The sequence below is a fragment of the Podarcis bocagei genome (genome assembly GCF_964188305.1).
Source record: "Podarcis bocagei genome assembly, chromosome: 4".
NCBI lineage: Eukaryota > Metazoa > Chordata > Lepidosauria > Squamata > Lacertidae > Podarcis > Podarcis bocagei.
In genome coordinates, this window is record NC_138128.1 from 98806709 (window position 1) to 98825811 (window position 19103).

The 19103-nt window shown below is 41.4% G+C and overlaps 1 protein-coding gene and 1 long non-coding RNA gene across 7 annotated transcripts in view; both read right to left on the reverse strand.

Annotated features, from left to right (window-relative positions):
• Window positions 1-3006: 3006 nt before the first annotated feature.
• Window positions 3007-5642, reverse strand: LOC308585623. The gene is made up of 2 exons (XR_014007548.1): window positions 4654-5642; window positions 3007-4600 (listed from the first exon to the last, which is right to left on the reverse strand). It is a non-coding gene; the product is annotated as an uncharacterized lncRNA (long non-coding RNA).
• Window positions 5643-11283: 5641 nt separating this feature from the next.
• Window positions 11284-19103, reverse strand: part of SCUBE1 (signal peptide, CUB domain and EGF like domain containing 1) — a 191909-nt gene continuing 184089 nt past the window's right edge. For all 6 annotated transcript variants that reach the window (XM_081191594.1, XM_081191593.1, XM_081191592.1 and 3 more), the window contains 4 exons: window positions 18671-18868; window positions 17322-17474; window positions 14948-15027; window positions 11284-14700 (listed from right to left, as the gene is read on the reverse strand). In XM_081191594.1, the coding sequence (XP_081047720.1) occupies window positions 14548-14700; window positions 14948-15027; window positions 17322-17474; window positions 18671-18868 (584 nt within the window). In that variant the 3' untranslated portion in view covers window positions 11284-14547. The remainder of the gene's footprint in view (window positions 14701-14947; window positions 15028-17321; window positions 17475-18670; window positions 18869-19103) is intronic.

The following is a 19103-nucleotide window of genomic DNA, read 5'->3' on the forward strand; positions in this document are numbered from 1 at the left end:
ATTCCTTCCAGTAGCACCTTAAAGACCAAGTACGTTAGTTCTTGGTATGAGCTTTCGTGTGCAATGCATGCACAAGAAGTGTGCATGCACACGAAAGCTCATACCAAGAACTAACTTAGTTGGTCTTTAAGGTACTACTGGAAGGATTTTTTTTATTTTGACATCAGAATGTTGCTCTTGATGTTTAGTCAGAATTTATTTGCTTGCAACTTGAAGCCACGGGTTTGAGTCCTACCCTCTGGAGCAGGAGAAGACAACTTGCTCCCTCTTCCGTGGGGCAGCCCTGGAGGTATTTGAAGACGGCTATCTTATCTCCTCTTTTCCAGGCTAAGCATCCCAAAGTCCTTCATAAAGCTTGGTTTCCATATGACTACAATTATGAGGAAAGATTGACGGGTTTATATTTAGCCTGTCGGATATATTAATATGGTTACCCCTCATTTTTCTTTTGCCCCACTTGTAAAGGAGGGTAGAAATTTGCATGTCACATAAAATATATGCAAATGTTATGCAAAATTGTGTCTTCTTTGGCAGCAGATGGCTCAATCTACATACAGGCCCAGAAAATCCCTTTTTTTGCGTTAGGAAAATTGTTTTTAAAAATCACCACTACCCCCCCAATTTTGCGGAATCCTCTTCTGGATCCAAGATTGTCTATCCAATCTCTTTTCATGGCTTATGTGTATTTTCTGTTGCGATCTCAAATCTAATCAATAGCCAATTATTGTTGCTTATCTTGTCCTTTATGTAATATCACAGCCTTCCAAACACGCCGATTGTCAGCTTGACATTGAAGCTGCTGAAAGCTACCCAATACAGACAGGTTGTCATCCTTTAGGTCTAAGCCCACTCTGCTGAAATTCATGGGAGCCACACAAAAACATTCTTGCACTGTCTCCCACTTAGCCAGGCACAATCCATCTTTCTTTTAACCCATGTTTCTATTGCACAGAGCGATCTTAAGTGGATGGTGTATCCAAAATGTTTTTAATATACTGTACATCCTACATGGTCTTGCTGTTTACCAAAATGTGGACCCCCCCCATAAGAAGCAAATGTTAGGATAGATTTTATATAGCTTGGTATAAATATGGTTTGTTACCAATCACGGTGCCTTTTTTTGACCACCTGTCAATGCCTTTGATGTCAAAGTCATGTTTGCTAAGCCCATAGAGTTGCTACCCACAGCCAGCAAGAACACCAGAAAAAAATGGAATTGTGTAAGAGGGAAGTGGTCTTTATGCACACTATATGGTGTTAGTGTTTCAGGGTTTGTGGGCTCCTGAGTGAAGGGCATACTAACGGGCTTTTTGAAAAGCCCTCCCACATCCCTGTCTGAAAACATCCCTGTGCAGCAGGGCTGGCCCGGCCATAAGGTAGACTCAAGCAACTGCCTCAGGCAGCAGAATCCCGCAGGGCAGGCCTCGGGTGGCAAAAGAGGACAGGCGCTCCTGCTGTTGCATCAGACACAAAGCTTGGCTCGTGCTTGTCGTGGTGAGCAAGGAGCTCCAAAATGTATCTCTAGCAGCGGCAGTTTTCCTTGCCCTTGGATGTCTTCTTGCTCATCCCTTCAGAGTGCTAGGTTCTTATGACAATTTGCTGTTATAGTAGCTCTCTCTCTGTTTAGAAAAATGTCACAGGGCAGACCTCATCTCCTACCTCCCTTTTAGTCTTTGACTTCGAGGGTTAACCAATGCCACTCAGCCATTTTAATACAATTTTCTTCAGAGCTGATTTACATAGAGAATGAGAATAATGCAGTTTAAAGATGACTCTCCTTCAGGAATGTTCATTAGAAAATCTTTATTCCATTTTTTATGTATCGGATCTCTGAAATGTGATCATTTCCCCCCTGTTATTATCTTATAAAGTTTAGAAAATGTTTTTTTCTCCCCTTTCCCCATTAAATGTTCAGATGTTGCCAGTTCTCTGCTAAAATTATAGTTTTGCCTTTTACACACACACACACACACACACACACACACACACACACACACACACACACACATTTAAATTCCACAATAAAACTCTGCGCAAGTTGCTCCTTTAGCCAGGCGACTCGGTGGAGTCAGAGCAGAATCAGAGCCAGATGAGCAGTTGTGTTCAGCGTGCTCTGCGCTTGGCAGGACGGTCTGCTCAGTTCCCTGTGCCAGAATATTTTGTATTGTCTGCAGAATCAAATGGCAACCCATGAAGGTTTTCCAGAGGGCTTCTCAATAGTCTAGCTCAGACTCAGTCCAGGCCTATGACTGCTCTGGACCAGACTATGAGATGGAGGAGTTTTGTGACCCAAACCAACAGGGATTATTACAGGTGTAGTAGTTCTCTGAACTGGCTCCTCTTCCTCATTCCCAGCTGAAATTCTCTCTGTGTCTCTTCTGAATGTGCAGGGCAGGGACAGATGACAAGAGGAGCACTTCTCCAAGAAAGCAAAAAACACAGACAACCAACTTTTCTCATTGATGAAATACTGGGCATTGAGCATGTTGAGAGTGTGCAGTGCATGGCATGGGGGAGTGAACCCAATAGCAAAGAGAGGGCTTGAGGAAGTCTGTTGCTCTTTTGCAAGCCCCAATTAGAGCTTTAAGGAGAAAGAATGAAAAGGTCGGTGCAAAGAGAAAGAAAAGATTAATAGAGGGAGAAAAATATGTAAGAAAAGACTGAGGGGTAGGGCAGCTCAAGAGCAAAGGAAACACCCTCACTTTCACTGTTTGGTGGATTTGTAGCTGCCTGAGCGAACCCAAAGAGTACTCATTAATGGTTCCTCATCACCTTGGAAAAAAGTGACTGTGGGGTGCCGCAGGGTTCTGTCCTGGGCCAAATGTTGTTCAATCTCTCTCTAAACGACTTAGATGAAGGAATTGAGCTCGGTTTTATTAAACGCCCACTGTTCAAAATTTAGTCCGCTTTCCCACGGCCTCTTGGTGGTGCTCATCTGACAATGACAGTTATTAATAGGTGATTATCCAGACCACCTGCATAGCAGAATGAAGAATGCCAAAGACCTTTTATCTAATTTTAGATTTATTATGAAAGCAATTTAACAACAAAAATCATTACATGCTTCCTTTTGAGCTCTGACGTAGAAACCAAGCTATTCATATACAGACATGAAGAGAGATGTTGAGTTAATAAGGTACATGTACAACAACCATTTCAATGACAGTTTTGGGCGGTGTAGTTAAAATGTTGGTAAAGCTCAGACCATTAAAAAAAAAAATATTCTAAGTACCAAACTTTATACATTTATTCACTATCGTTCTAACCTACCATGATACAGTACCTGTGGAAAACAGCAATGTGTACATAATTTACACTGAAAATAAAGCTTAGAAGTACCAGCAGCATCTACAAAGGTTTTAATTCTGATTTTTATTCATGCCCAGTAATTGATAGGAACCCAGAAAAATGCATGTCCTGGTGGGACGCCTTTTGTAAGGAGTAATGGACTTGTTCTTAATGTAAAGGTAAGGTAAAGGACCCCTGGGCGGTTAAGTTCTTAATGTACCTTATTGAGACAAGGCATCAGTAAATTTAGCTTTGCCAGTGTAGCATCACTGGCTTGAGCTTCCTTGCATCTTTAGTGGATGAAGGCACGAGTAGCTTTTACAGGAAATAGGCTGGTACCCTCTTCAGTTTTGCATACCTGCCAATCATGAACAGTTTGGAACTGAAACTCAGAATAATGTTAACCTATTTTCTGCAACGAATCATTAACTGAAAGCCAACCGTGGAGACAGAGGAGGGAAGAGGTGTTGCAGGCCGTGCCAGAGTGGGGCCCCATTAATCCTATACAGTGGTACCTCAGGTTAAGAACTTAATTCGTTCCGGAGGTCCATTCTTAACCTGAAACTGTTCTTAACGAGAGGCGTGCTTTTGCTAATGGGGCCTCTTGCTGCTGTGCCACCAGCGGCACACGATTTCCGTTCTCATCCTGGGGCAAAGTTCTCAACTCAAGGTAACTCTTCCAGGTTAGCGGAGTTTGTAACCTGAGGCGTTTGTAACTCAAGGTATCTGTACCAGACAAACTAATCTACCTTTCCAGTAGGTACAACAGTACTTTTGTCATGAGTGAAGATTTGGGAACCTGCCAGATAGTTCTATTCCCACTGCAATTGTTCTGTGCAGATCTTTCCTGATGTTTCATTCTTTTTCTTCCTTCCTTACTTCCTCACCCGATCTTAATAGCTGAAATTAGCCTTAACTTTCTGTTCTTCCACTGCATTTAGCTGAGTTCCCATTATCAGCCTTCTCTACAACATCCCACGCGTCTACTCACAATTGATGTGATGGCAACAAAGAACAGCTGCCAAGAGGGCACTGGACTGCCCCGAGGAAAACCCCTCCAGCCCATGGGCCCAACACTGTTTCAGAGACATTTCATTTGCCACTCCATTGGCAGCTTTAAATACATGTTAAACCCACTATCTTTAAGGCAAATTTATTATGCTTCATAGTATCCTGAGGTAGCAACCTTACCTTGCCTCATGAAAGGAGGATCACCTAGAGTCAACAGCATGGGAAAATGTAATGTTAACATTTAGCTACATTTTATGCGACATGAACTAGGCTAAAGCTCCTGAATGGTGCCCCCACTTAGCTGGTTCTCCTGCTCCCCACCCCGTGTTTTCCCCTCTTGCTCCCTTTCAGTACAACGCAATGGGCAAATTTTTGCAGATGTCTTAACAGATACAGTTGCCTGGGGTCTTTCTCCCTCAAGAGAGTGTTGTGGGGGAGCAAATTCTAATTCCAAAGAATTGATTGTGTTGATTTCCATGTCAGACTAGTTGATTCCATTTCACAGAATTTGCATAATTAAATGAAATATTTACAAAGCACAGAAATGGGTAACTTAACTGGCCTTTGGCCTTTACAAGTCACATTTCAAAGAGATGCTCACAGACGTTTTGTCGGGTAAGAACTGTTACTACTGTACACAAATCAGAGTTATTGTGTTTTCTCAGGGTATTTCAGATAGAGGAACTAATTTCTGGAATGGTGCAGGTGAAATTTATGTTATTGCACGACCTATTTTGCATTCCCCCATGTAGCCACAGATGATGGTATTTACTCCAGATCGCTTCATCCCTTTGGGCACTCACTCCTGGTACTTGAAGAGGGACCAAAAACGGATTTGTGTAATTTTCATTATGCTGATTTTACTTGATCTTAAGTACTGAATCAGGAAACAATATTATGATCATTTATTATATTTGTTTACTCTAGGTTGATTTCAACAAAAGTTGTGTACCGGTAGTTACATATGCGCACACATTCAAACAGGTGCAACCCATTCAGTTTTAAGCCTACCTGACCACATCCTTCCCAACCCCTCAAAAAACCCCACCCCAAACTACCTAATCATTTCATCTTTAAAGTTAGGAAAGGAACAATTTTATTTCTGCCTTTCACATATATGCACAATCCTATCGCACTTCCTCAATGTGTCCAAGGTGGCTGTCACTGTGACCTGGGAGTAAAAATACACATGGTGGTAGCAGCCCTGCAAGGAGGAAAGCGGAATGCGCCCCAGTGGCTTCCCCAAGTGCTTTTATCTTAGCTGAGCTCAATTCTGGTACAGTTGCTCAACCAAGGAGGAAAGTGCTCAAGAGCAAGAGATGGGAAGCAATATATATATATATATATATATATATATATATATATATATATATATATATATATAGGTTTTGGTGTCTTCGGGTGTCTTCCCGTGTAAGAGTTGGGGTGTCTAGGCGACGTTTCGACGAGGTCTCACTCGTCATCTTCAGGCTGGTGCTTTCGGCTATATATATTTTTGTCAATATATATATATATATATATATATATATATATAATCCATGTGGTTGCCACCCAAAGCTACTCTGGTCCACTCTGCTCCAGGGATACGAAGCCGTCCCACACATATAGAACTTTTCTCCCACCAGTATAGAGAGGAGTAATATTCAATGTCTATCACAATGAAGCATATATATCCAATGTCCTAAAATTTATTCTCAGTGTAAAGTACAATATATGGAACACTATTTACATCACTAAAGTAGAAAAAAGTTAAAATATTTTCAGTCTTCTTTTATATATATAAAAAAGCACGTTTCATGGATAATGGTTTCCTAATATGCAAATCAAGCCACCTTCCTCGTGGTACCAACATCTCCAGATATGTTCCAAAGAGTACTAAGTTAGTAAATGAATGAGAAATACAAGTCTTAAATAATGTTGTTTTTTGATTGTAGCCCTGACACTTGAATTACAATGCAGTAAAATATTTTATGAAGGTATTTGGAATAATTCTGGCATTTGTGTTGACAATTGTAAATATCTAAACTAATTAGAATACCTAAAAGGTATCTCTGTATGTACACGATATAACTGTTTATATATTACATGGCATCAAGGATTTAAAAGCAGAATGGTACAAGCAGAATAAATAAAGGAAAGAGCAATTGTGAAGTGTAGGTATTCAGATAAACATGCTTTTGCTGAATAGTTTTGTCTTCCTGTGCATCTATCTACTTAAAGGACAACGACAACCCAAACAATATTCTTTTCAGACTAATTTTGAAGATGGTTTTATTGCAATAAGAATTAGGGTTCCACTTCTGGTGTAGGCTGAAAATCTTATTTTTCTTTTCAAGTGCTTAGAATGTTCTTCTTTTATCCTGGATTACTTTTTAAAACATGCTTAAGGTTTTAAGTTCTGAGGTTTGATTTGCACAAGACTCTTGTTTATATGGTGGGGCCACAGATCAACCCTCTGCGCATACCTGGGACCCCAGAACAGGCCCTGCTGTGAGAAAAGCCACATTTCTGTGTTTTTTGTACACAGCACCCAGTTCACTTTAAGGGGTTTAACGTGGGGTGTGTGTGTGTGCAAGCCTAGAAACCGTGAGAAATACAGCTGTAACTAGGAAATGGCAAGTCTGGAGGGCGTGAGGAGAAGAGAACATTAGTGAACTGCCTATCTATGCTTTCCTGAGTCACAAAATTGTGCTAATCTCAGATTGGCATGAATAAGGATATGGTGACAGGTACGTCAAGAGTTAGGTGGCGCAGAGAAAAGAAATAGCGCCTTGTGTTGTTGCAGTCTACTCCTGGGACTGACTCTGGTTTTGCCCCACATACAGGTGAGGGACAAATGAAGAAGACCCATCTGAGGGAATGTGGCTTGTGGAGATGAATTGTTAAGCAAAGGTGCACTGAATGCACTCAATGCATTATGTGTTTTCAGAAAGCAATTCCTCATGAAATAAAGTTTTTAAAGCTAGCTTTCACCATTATTTTCAGGAAAAAAACTGAATTCAGATTATAGCGAGATCATAAAATGAATTAATCACTTATTTTTAAAATGATATATAATCAGTGAGCGTTTGGGTGTGTGCTTTTGGGTTATTGATGTGTGACCATGATGGTGTGTGTATATCGTGTATGCACTGTGTCCGTTCTGAAATGGGAACATGAGGGACACAAACCCATGTTGTCAGTGTGTATAGAATATCTGTGTGCAACCACACTCCCCCCCTCAAGGTGGCACTTAATTTTTAAGGTGTAGGTGCTGAATAGACTGCTTATGGGGGTGTTTGAAAATCCTTTTGTCAATCTGATTCGGAACTATATTTTCCTGAAACAACGTCCATCCGTAACATGAACACACAAAACAGATTCCTGCCCCAAAGAACAGACAATCTGCACTGCACAATATCCTTACTTCATCCTTCAATTCCCCTCCCTACTTTTTGCGGTCGAACATAACATGGGATGCATGAGACCATTCCTTAAAATATTCATCTAGATGTCAACTGAATTCACATGCAGTGTGACTTCCAATCACAAGGTAACATGGCTTTAGATCCACAACAGAAAAACTTTTAAAACTGGGCGTTGACTATACAATATTTCAGAAGAGAATGGGTCAAAAACGTCTGACTGTAGTGGTGTAGGAATGTCGGCGAGGGAAAAATTTGATGCACAATTGTTGCAGAAATTAGGGTGAAACTCCATTATATAGATTAAGAAAAAAAACTATCCTGAAAGTTCTCATTTAGAATTGTATCTACCCGCAGTATTTATGGCAATGATTTCCATGGCTGCATTAAAAGAGTGATGGCAGGTGTTAGCTTCTGAAATAACAGCTGGATTTGTTCTGAAAAACCAACAGAAGCAATAATAATCAGGATGAATGTGTAGGATGAAAGCATATTTAAAAATGACTTAAATTGTTATTTCATATAGCGTTCTATGCACAAACCCACAATTTTTAGTGTGCAGAAAAATCTGTGAGTATGGCTATCAACTGTCTTCCAGCTTCCAAGTCTACTAATCAATTAACTGTTTCCCGATAGCAGGACTTGATAATTAACAAAACAAGGAGTAGTTGACTTCACCCTTCTTTGTTTGCCTCCTCCATGAGAGCTCCAGAGGGTGGTGACACAAGAATGGGCCTTTTCTGCAGTGGCGAGATGCTTTCCCCAGGGAGGCTTGCCTGGCGCCTTCGCTACATAATTTTAGGAGCCAGATGAAAACATTTCTCTATAACGTGGCCTTGGGCTCATTAACAATCTATGGTCTTTGAAATGTGTTTGTGGGAAGGGGGTTATTGGTTTGCTTCTGCTTTTGGTTTATTATGTATTTTGTGTTCTTGTTTTGTATTTTTGTGTTGTGAACTGCCCTGTTATCATTGGCTGAAGGGGGGTATACAAATTTAATAAATAATCACAACAATATTTTTAAAAGATAGCAATAAGTGCAGAGTGGAAGGAAGGCGAAGCTGAAAAATTAAGCGCTACAGGTTTCTTTTTTAAAAAACGGGCAAGATTCAAGCAAAAATAAATGCTTTGTCCTATTGTTTTAAATGTGAGAGCTACATATGTGCCTAATCCACAATAAACAATGGGACTTTCAAGTGCTTAGCATAGCTGCATTGTAATCCAATATTTGCAAATTTAGCAACCAACTTGTTAGGGCTTTTTATGAGGTCTCCACAAATTAATTTCTAATTGTTCTCTACAAATCAGTGAAACCATAAACACAGCGAGAGCCTGCTCTTTAAATAAGATCCAGGTATATTTTCTATTTAGATATAAGCTACGATTTTTATCTGCAAGTTGTAATTTGTAAAAATGCATTGTGTGTGTGCGCGCGCACCCACCCGCTGTTTCATTTATCCAATATAACTATTTCCAGGGTTGCAAGTATTTGTGATAACAACAAAGTTATATCAATCAAGAATTTTTGCGAAAATAACATAAGAGGGTGAAGGTGTGAACCAGAAACTTCTTTCTGCATCCTAACATCAGAGAGGTTCTTCTAGCTGGGTGGGGAGGGCACAGCTGTCTATGTTGTATTGTTTTTTTTAAAATATACCTCCATTGTTATTATTTTACTATTTTTTATTGTACACTGCCTTGAGAAGCTTGTGCAGATAGCTAACAAATGAATTATTAATTATTATTTTTACTATTATTAACAGCGGTGTGAACAGGACCATTTTTCTCCCCTACCATGATTTCTGAATTATATGCCCAGGCAATGTCCTGGTTCATACACTGTTACTGGCATGGATTCTCATTCATGAGGGCAAATTTTAATCAGTGAGCCTGAGAATTATAAGAGAGTCAGATGGCTTTCCCTTGTAACGAGGAACTGCTGGTTTCTGTGGTGTATTTAATGGTAATCTCTCACATGCATATCAGTATCTCCAAAAGGCACCTGTATTAAAGCTTTATAATGTACCCATGTAATTCAATTTTATGAATTCATTATTAAAGAACAGGTGGTGAATCAATGGAACGTTTAAAAAAATCAAATCAAAACTCTGTTAAACTGTTTTGTTATGATGGACCCCTGAGCTGATATGCCACCTCACTGTTTGGGTTTGTTGTTGTTTTCGAAAACGCAAATGGCAACAGGCTGTCTAAATTGGTAAATTTGTGATAGCATTTAAAAAAAAACATTTATTGCACATTTCCTTTCCAAAGCTATTGAGCTGTCTTGGTAACCAGAGGGATGGGATAGAGATTAGGGAATTGTGGCACTCAAGTTTCCCCCACAAAATGGCAGGTGGCAGGTCGGTGGAAGTGAAGCAAAGGTAGGGAGCTACGTCCATCATGTAAAAAGGAGTCAGGCTCTAGCAGATGAGGATGCTAAGGCTGTCCTGGAGGAGAGGCAGAGGAAGGGTGGTTCCAGACATGCTGTCAGCTTAGGTGCACAAGGTGCTTCCATCCAGCTCACATAAGTCATTTGCACCCAGCAGCCTGCTCCCTCCAGTGTGCCATGGGAATGGATGGATTGGGCCAAAGACTTGGCCATTTCATTCGCATCCGAAAAGGAAAAAAGAAAGACGCAAAAACATTGTGAGGCATCAGGTCAACAGAGCTGAGGACTAAGGCTATGTATCCAGTAGTAGATAGGTAGCCGTGTTGGTCTGCCATAGTCAAAATAAAAAAATTCCTTCCAGTAGCACCTTAAAGACCAACTAAGTTAGTTCTTGGTATGAGCTTTCGTGTACATGCACACTTCTTCAGATACTTCTGTGTATCTGAAGAAGTGTGCATGCACACGAAAGCTCATACCAAGAACTAACTTAGTTGGTCTTTAAGGTGCTACTGGAAGGAATTTTTTTATTAAGGCTATGTATATAAAAGAAAACTGGAAGCCAACTGGAAACACATGTAAGCAAGAAGGACTGCAACAATTAAATTAAACTCCGAAGGTATTTTCATAGCCCCCAAACTGACAAGTAATCTATGGTCTTCTCATTACTATTTGAAACTTAATGTTCTTATTCAGACAAGAAACAACTATTCATCTGATTCCTTTGACGTTATTCAAGACATGAGAGAAGTATACATTGAAAACTGGTAGAAGTAAAGGTTTATTTCTTTGTGTTGATTCTATATACTTTTGATGCCCTGATTACAAATGTTTTAAGTGCTGCCTTACAGCCTTTGGGCAATAATCTTTCTGTTGTTATATATTGTTCCTTGACTGTATTTGCTTCCAGGCACAAGCCTGTGACACAATGATGTTTGCCCATCTCTTTTCTTTTCAAGCAATCTTTCAAAAGCAATATATTACAGACTCCGGTACAATGTTGAACATAAAGGAGAAGAAATCGTATTATTCACAACAGGCTAGCAGCTATATCATATAACGGGAGAGGTAGTTTACCCAGATAACTTTCCAATATTTATGTGTATCTGGGAGGCATGCACATGCTTGCTGCCTGTTTCAGACTGCCGAGTGCACGGATGGAGACTTCAGATACAGAATAAGTGTTGAAAGAAGGATTACTTGTTTGTTTCTGTTTATTTAGGAAATGTATAAGCCGCCTTCAGCAGAAGTCTCTGGGGGGGGGGTGTCAATCAAGAAAATAAATCTATACAACAAAAAGTTCAATAGTAAAACAAGATAAACACATGAACAGCAGCAAACAGCAATAAAAGTGGGCAGAACCAGAAAATAGGAGTTAAAACAGCATGATGAAATACTCTGGCAAATTAAAAAAATCCCCACAAACTTTCTCCAACACCAAAAAATAAAATGAAAAATCAGACTGGGAGCATGCAAGCATTCCAATGTGGAGATGCCATAACCAAAACAAAGCCTGCCTCTGGTCATCTTTGTCATGCACCCTGAACAGAAATGCTCATTAAGCCATTCAAAACCTTTGCTGTGGGAGGTGGAGAATCAGAAATATGGAAAATTAGACAACAACATTTGAACAAGGGAAGTAGCCTCTGGAGGTCTGCAACCTTTCCTAATCCAGCCCATAGAAGAGGGAAGTAGCTGTGGCTCTAAGGAGAAGAAAAGGTAAAGGTAAAGCGACCCCTGACCATTAGGTCCAGTCGTGACCGACTCTGGGGTTGCGGCGCTCATCTCGCTTTATTGGCCGAGGGAGCGGGCGTACAGCTTCCGGGTCACGTGGCCAGCAGGACTAAGCCGCTTCTGGCGAACCAGAGCAGCGCACGGAAACGCCGTTTACCTTCCCGCCACAGCGGTACCTATTTATCTACTTGCACTTTGACGTGCTTTCGAACTGCTAGGTGGGCAGGAGCAGGGACCGAGCAACGGGAACTCACCCCATCGCGGGGATTCGAACCGCCAACCTTCTGATTAGCAAGTCCTAGGCTCTGTGGTTTAACCCACAGTGCCACCCGCATCCCTGATCGGGAAAACTCAGAACACAGACATAGATACACACAAACTGCACACCAACCAGGACAGAGGAAGATAAACACATGAAAAACCACACTCTCAAACCTGAGGCAATATATTGAATCAAAAGAAAAGAAAAGAACCCCCAAAGACAATCCTCTTAAGACAGTCAGTTGGACCCAGTCACACGGCAGGCGCACTGTGGAAGCCTCCGAGGCCATCAGAGCGGGTATGCAACACGCGGGACTCATGTGTTGGTAAAGCCAGGCCACAGCTTTCTATTGACTCCCGAGGCAAGTGCGGTTGACGTGGCACTGGGTGGGGATCTGTTAGCCCCGAAGACCTCCGATCTTAAGCCCCAGCTTGCTTGGTTGGGGAACGCTATGGGAGCTGACCAGCAGAGCTGGGTCCCGCTGACAACCTGGGATGAGAGGCAACAGGCCCTGCCAAGCTCAGGCTGAGGACAGGCATGCCTCCACCCCACCCATTATGTTTTGATCCTACTCAATGCCATTTCTGCACAAGTTGTGGCAAACAGCTGTGTGTAACGCCTAGCAAGCACAGGCTGCCTACTGGGAGAAAGGCAAAACCCAAAGGGGGCTGGTGGGAAGAGTTAAGAGCCAGTGCTGCACTTGTGCACCAACGGAGCCAACGGAATGGTCCTGCACAGCACCAATGGCCCACTGCTTTGCCACTCCACTGTCATGATGCCGTTGCAGGGAGACTATGGCACCGTCCTTCCCCACTGACACCAACTCTTTCAATAATCTGACAGGTGGTAGGCACAACACGGCAAGAATTGGGGACGGGGGACAAAGTGATGCAAGAGGATTGTTTCTATCCATTAAACACTGCAATTTGGGTGATGAAAAATGAGGTTGCAAGTAGTTTTTTTCTTTGCTTTTCCATGTTTATGATACATGTATGTGGATAAATCATTTTTTTAAAAAATGCAGTGCAGTCTGTAATATTTCTTTTGAAACACTTGTCAGTACAAACATTGGTAAGAGGTGTACTGCTGGGGGCCTGCTCTCTAAAGCAGTCATAATCAAGTAATGCATACATAGGAAAACAGCAGGCCGGCCACATGGAATTAAGATAAAACGGACCAAGGTTTATGAGCCAGCAACTGATGGATTCAGCATATCGGAAACAACAAAGTAACAACTTCTACCTATTTTATAGGTTCACCCCAAACCAGCATTTTCTGCTCTGACTACATCAAAGTCTCTTATCATAAGATGTCAAGATTACTCCAAATTTGGGAAACTCACTGTGGATCAACAGCAAAGCCACAATCTGGTAACCTGGCCCCAATCCTGCAACTGAATCACTGCTGACCGTGGAAGGTGAAAGTGCCACTGGCAGAGATCCCTTTCCCACAGCCTTCCTCACCGTCAGGGCTGCCACCATGTACAAGAAGATCTCTGGATTGTGACCCATGGTGTGTGTGGGGGGGGGAGAGGCTGGGTTGTATCGAACTAAGTCAAGCTCAGACTATATCCACTGAAAGGAATGGTTTTGAGTTAGTCAGAGTCATTATTTTCAATGGGTTAATTCAGAGTATGACTTAGCTGGATACAATTCTATGATGTGAACGGTATTTACATGACCTTCAGATAGCAATCCTAAAGTACCCTCAGACAGAAGTAGTGTACCTATTTAGATTAAGGGCAAGAAAACTGGCTATCCCCCCCCCCGAGTCTCTTCCATCCTATTGTAAAAAATATTGGTGAAACCAAATTATCTACAATTCCATAATTGTATCTGCAGGATTAGACACTAGTAGACTTTTGAAATCTTGTGACAGGGCCAACAAAATATTAGAATAATAAACTCACCAATTTTACCCCTACCCTTCTTTGTATTTTTTGGTTTATACCTAGAACAAAGTCTCCACAACCACCAATGGGAAACAATGAAATTTAGATTTCCCCCATAAAATCTCACATATAAAGTTCAAGTGCAATTCAAAATCCAAGTATTAGTTTATACTACACACTCCTTTATATCGTAACTCTTCTTTGCAGGTAGTTTCTTTGACCAGGTTCCTTCCTTGCTTAGAAGAAATCATTTTTCTCTTCTAGAAAAGGTGTAGAGATACGTTCTCTAAAACAAATGCTTTTCAAGAATAAACTAATGCAGGAATAAATTTGGATCTTCAACTGGGTGTATTCTGGAATCCAAAATGATTTCTTCTTTGAAGTAAAAAAAAAAATCCCATTCAAAATATTGGAGATTATAAAACATTATAGTTATTCTTCAATATACAATTTAAGATAAAGACTGCCAATGAGTCTTCAAAATAGCAAAAATGTTCCTACTGTTGAAGACAATACAATATTTGACAGGAACGCAACAGAACAATTTTTTCTTTTGAAAAGCACTAGGAATCTATTTGTATGGTCGTAGAAATCTGGAAACTTTTGATCTCAGTAGCTTTATAAATGATCTTGGAAACATCTCCTTTGATTCTTGCGCTGTGTACTTGAAATAGTTTTGTGGATGTGCCAATACATCAAAAAGCGCTTTGATCAGTTTCTTGTCCTGTGGGAGACAAGAGACAGAGATAGCAAGCAGCGACAGAGAAAAAGAAAGAGAAAGCAAATGTATATTTTGCATGGCGCCCTCTGCTGAGCACATTGCCATTTTGTACTTCCCCTTTAGAAATTGCTTCTGGCTTCAAGATTCTGCTTTTTAGGAGTACTGCAATCACTTATGCACAGCGTTAGGGCTAAACAATGAAAGAAAAATATCAGCTTGGACATTGAAATTTAAAGAAAAGGTTACTAACTTTTAAAATTTCTTGATGATTTTCTGATGCATATAGACGTCCATCTCTAACAATGTCTTCAATTAACTGTTGATAATCCTCTGAAAAGCAAGCAGCAAGAAGAAGAAGTTAGCAACTTTTTACTACCAGATAACCTGACAGAAAGTCTCTAGGGTCCAGGGACTAGTGAGCCGCGCTCAGCTCAAGTTCACAGAAGGTTTTATATACCAGTCAGACTATCTTATTGTCCTGAACTAAATTGTGTCTCCTGATCAAGCCTCCTTATTTGCTTCAACTCAACCTAAACACGTTGGACACGAGGCAAAGCATATTAGCTGGTGAGTAAGGGAAATAACAGGCCAACCTTTTTATATACTCACATAACTGTCCAGTTCAATGAGAACGTAAGGAGGTTGGGGGAAGAGAGAAAACGCGTATGCAAGGTTGTGGGTCAACTCAGAAAATCAAAGTTCTAAGGTCAAAAACTCCTCTTTTGTGCAAGCTTCTCTGTTTTCCTTTTTTGGGATTAAATGTGGTTAGTGTTATGTTTAAATGAAGTTTATATTGAAGCATATTTTGCAAACCAGTTCTGTCACAGTCACAAGGAGGAGGTCGAATGCTTTCAATTTCCTCATCATGTCCAAATCAGGGAAACCAGGTAAAGTTGGGCTTAGTTCAACAAAGCCAGGATCAAACCATTGTTTATGATCGGGCTTGCTAACAAACCATAGTTTAATCAGAATTCTCCTACTTCAAACATAATGGTTTGATAATAAACATAATGGTCTGATTAGCTTTCGGTCTCATCTTTGTAGCTGTGCCAAAGGAGAAAGAGGAGTGCATGAACCTGAAACTCAATCCCATAATAATAAAGAGTGGTTTGGTGTTATATGAAAAAAAGGACCAATGAGATTTATCCAGATCATTTATTTATTATTTGTTAATTTTATATTCTGCCTTTCCACCAAATGCTGTTCAAGGTGGCTAACTACAATTTAAGTGGCTGGGATAGTTCAGTCAGCATGAGACTCTTAATTTCAGGATTGTGGGTTCGAGCCCCATGTTGAGAAAAAGATTCCTGCACTGCAGGGGGTTGGACTAGATGACCCTTGTGATCCCTTCCAACACTACAATTCTATGATTCTAAAGTACAATAGAACACAAAGTTTAAAAAACCAAGACAGGTAAAACATCAATAAAAAACAACAATCATTACATATTTACAAATCAGCTTATGGGCCAAAGGCATGTCTAACTGAAAATGTATTTGTGTGCTATAAAAAATAATCAGAGATGAGTCTAGTTAGGTCTTCTTTGGCAAGGAGTTCTTAACCCTGGGAGAAACCACCAGAAAGATATTCTCAAGTTTCCACCCAACATTTTGTATATATATAAAGGGGGGGGGCATGTTTCTATGTAAATTGAGCCAATGTGTTGAATTTCATTTGCTTGCTATTAGAATTTATGACTTCACTATTAAAAGGTATGAAATCATTCCAATGCAGACCTAAAACCATTGAATCCAATCAATTCATACAATAACAACTTAACCAAAGCAAAAGTAGCTGAAAGGTTTTCAGTTGTTAGAAGAAGATATACTTATACCTTTATTAAATAATTGCCGTATTTTTCGCCCTATAGGACGCACTTTTTCCCCTCCAAAAATGAAGGGGAAATGTGTGTGCGTCCTATGGGGCGAATGCAGGCTTTCGCTGAAGCCTGGAGAGCGAGAGGCGTCGGTGCACACCGACCCCTCTCGCTCTCCAGGCTTCAGGAAGCTATCCTCAAGCCTCGCGTGCCCGGCGGGAGGTCCCACCGGGCGCGCAAGGCTTGCGGGCAGCAGCCTGCAGCCCGAAGCACGGGGTGTGTTGCGTAGCACGCCTCATGCTTCGGACAGATGTCGGCAAACCTCGCGCGCCCGGTGGGACCTCCCGCCGGGCGCGCAAAGCTTGGGGCGGCAGCCTGCAGCCCGAAGCACGGGGCAAGCTGTGGAGCCCGCCCCCTGCTTCGGGCAGATGTCCATAAGCCTCGCGTGCCCTGCAGGAGGTCCCTGGGGCGGCAGCCTGTTCTGGGGGCTGGGGAAATAATTCCTCCCCCCTTTATTTCCCCCCCCAAAAAACTAGGTGTGTCCTATGGGGTGGTGCGTCCTATGGGGGGAAAAATACGGTATGTATATAGCAGCATGGAAAATAATTAACTATAATAAAAACAAATGAAAAAAGAAAAATAAATACAATTGCTGAAAAATACTGGAACAAATCAGAAAGGAAAAAATGTTTGGCCAGCAATATGTTTAAACAGCAGAGGAAAGCCCCTGAAAATATGAGATTAATTTTTATCCTCTGTACTACTTTCCTGCATGTATTGCAGAGATGAGAAAGGGCAGAATCCTCACCATCATATGTTACATAGGGGACTTGGAATCCTTTGCCACTGTTTCCTTCATTTGATTTGAACTGAATCCACAACTTTCGTGACCTGGAGGTGAATGCTATCGGTCTTTCATAGGTCTGGCAAGTTTCATATGTAGTAATAGATGTGGGTGAAGCTGCAGAAGAAAAACAAACATATAGCAGATTTTTTGGGAAAGGGTTAAACACCAGGCATTCCAAACGGTACAATTTTCAGTAGGGGAACACGTGAATCTGCCTTGTACCATTTGAGACCTTTGGGTCTTTCCACCAGTACCATTAGCTCCAACTGGTAGCAGCTCTGAGGTCTCTCCCAGCTAAATCCTTGAGATCATTTTGGCTGGATGTGTTGGGAGACTGCACCTTGGACTTTCTTCATATAGACACGTTCACTGTCACTGAGCTAAGACCCTTCCCCAATTAGAGATTAGCTCTCTAACCCACAGCCTGCCACCCTGAAGCTGATAAAGGTGGTAGAACTGATGGTAGGCCAAAGGCACGGGTACACATAAGACCAGATGACACCAATCATGAATATGCTCAACCCATACAGAACAGTCTCCCGTTGCAGTAGATGGTCAGGCCCCAAGCACATCCCCCCCCGCCCCCAATGCGCATGCCAATTGCTCAACTGACAGACAATTTTACATGCCCCTCTTTGGGGATCCATTTGGAGCTGGGGTTGGGCAATGGTAATGCTAGGCTTAGTGCATGGCTGAAATGCTATGAATTAGCAGGGGAATTTGTAACCGATAGTTCAATCTGAAAAGTTCTCATGGAGGTAACGTGGCAAGAAAGAGTTCCAGGGAATCAGGAGCAGCTGCCATTTTAAAATATAACTGTGTAAGAGTATGTAGTTTAAATAACATTCTCGACTGCATACTCCAATTTCCTGTCTGCAGAATTTACTGAGTTTAAATAGTAAATATCAGCGGCAGCTCTCCATGTAGTCAGTGCAACCAAGTTGCAAGTAGCCACCATGTAGCACTGAAATCGGTTCAGTTCACTTCTGGCTTAGTTATGAATGTACATTCTCACTAGAGTTGTACCTTGGAAGTCGAACGGAATCCGTTCTGGAAGTCTGTTTGACTTCCAAAATGTCCGGAAACCAAAGCGCGGCTTCTGATTGGCTGCAGGAAGCTCCTGCAGCCAATTGGAAGCCGCGGAAGCCCCCGCTAGACGTTTGGCTTCCAAAAATAGTTCACAAACTGGAACACTCACTTGCGAGTTTGAGGTGTTCAGGAGCCAAAACGTTTGAGAACTAAGCTATTCAAAAACCAAGGTATGACTGTGCGTGTTTTCATGCCTTTTCTAGGACAGCAGAACAACTTACCACTTTTCCTCATTACTAAAACATCACCACACTCGTCTTCAATAGGAAGAAATATCTCAGGGACCACTATGAGAATCCGCCTCTTTGGGGGTGGGCTTATATTCCAAATACATTCAACATTTGCTGGGTAATCTCCCGGGTAGTTGGGGGACTCAATGTAGCCAGTGTAGTCCCCGAGTTCTCCACCACACTGTCGATCTACAGGGGAAGGAATGGTAAGAAACTGAGCTATGGACTCTGTGAGCTGCCTAATTAATTTTTCAATGTCCTCTTTTTAAAATGGGAATTTTCATAACCTACCTCATAAGCCTGCTCTGAGGATGAAAAAGACGAAGATCGTAACTCACTTTGCATATCAAGCAGTGCCTCATAAATGATTATGAACAATAACAACCAACTACAGCAACTTATCTGAGTGACTTTGTGATCTGGA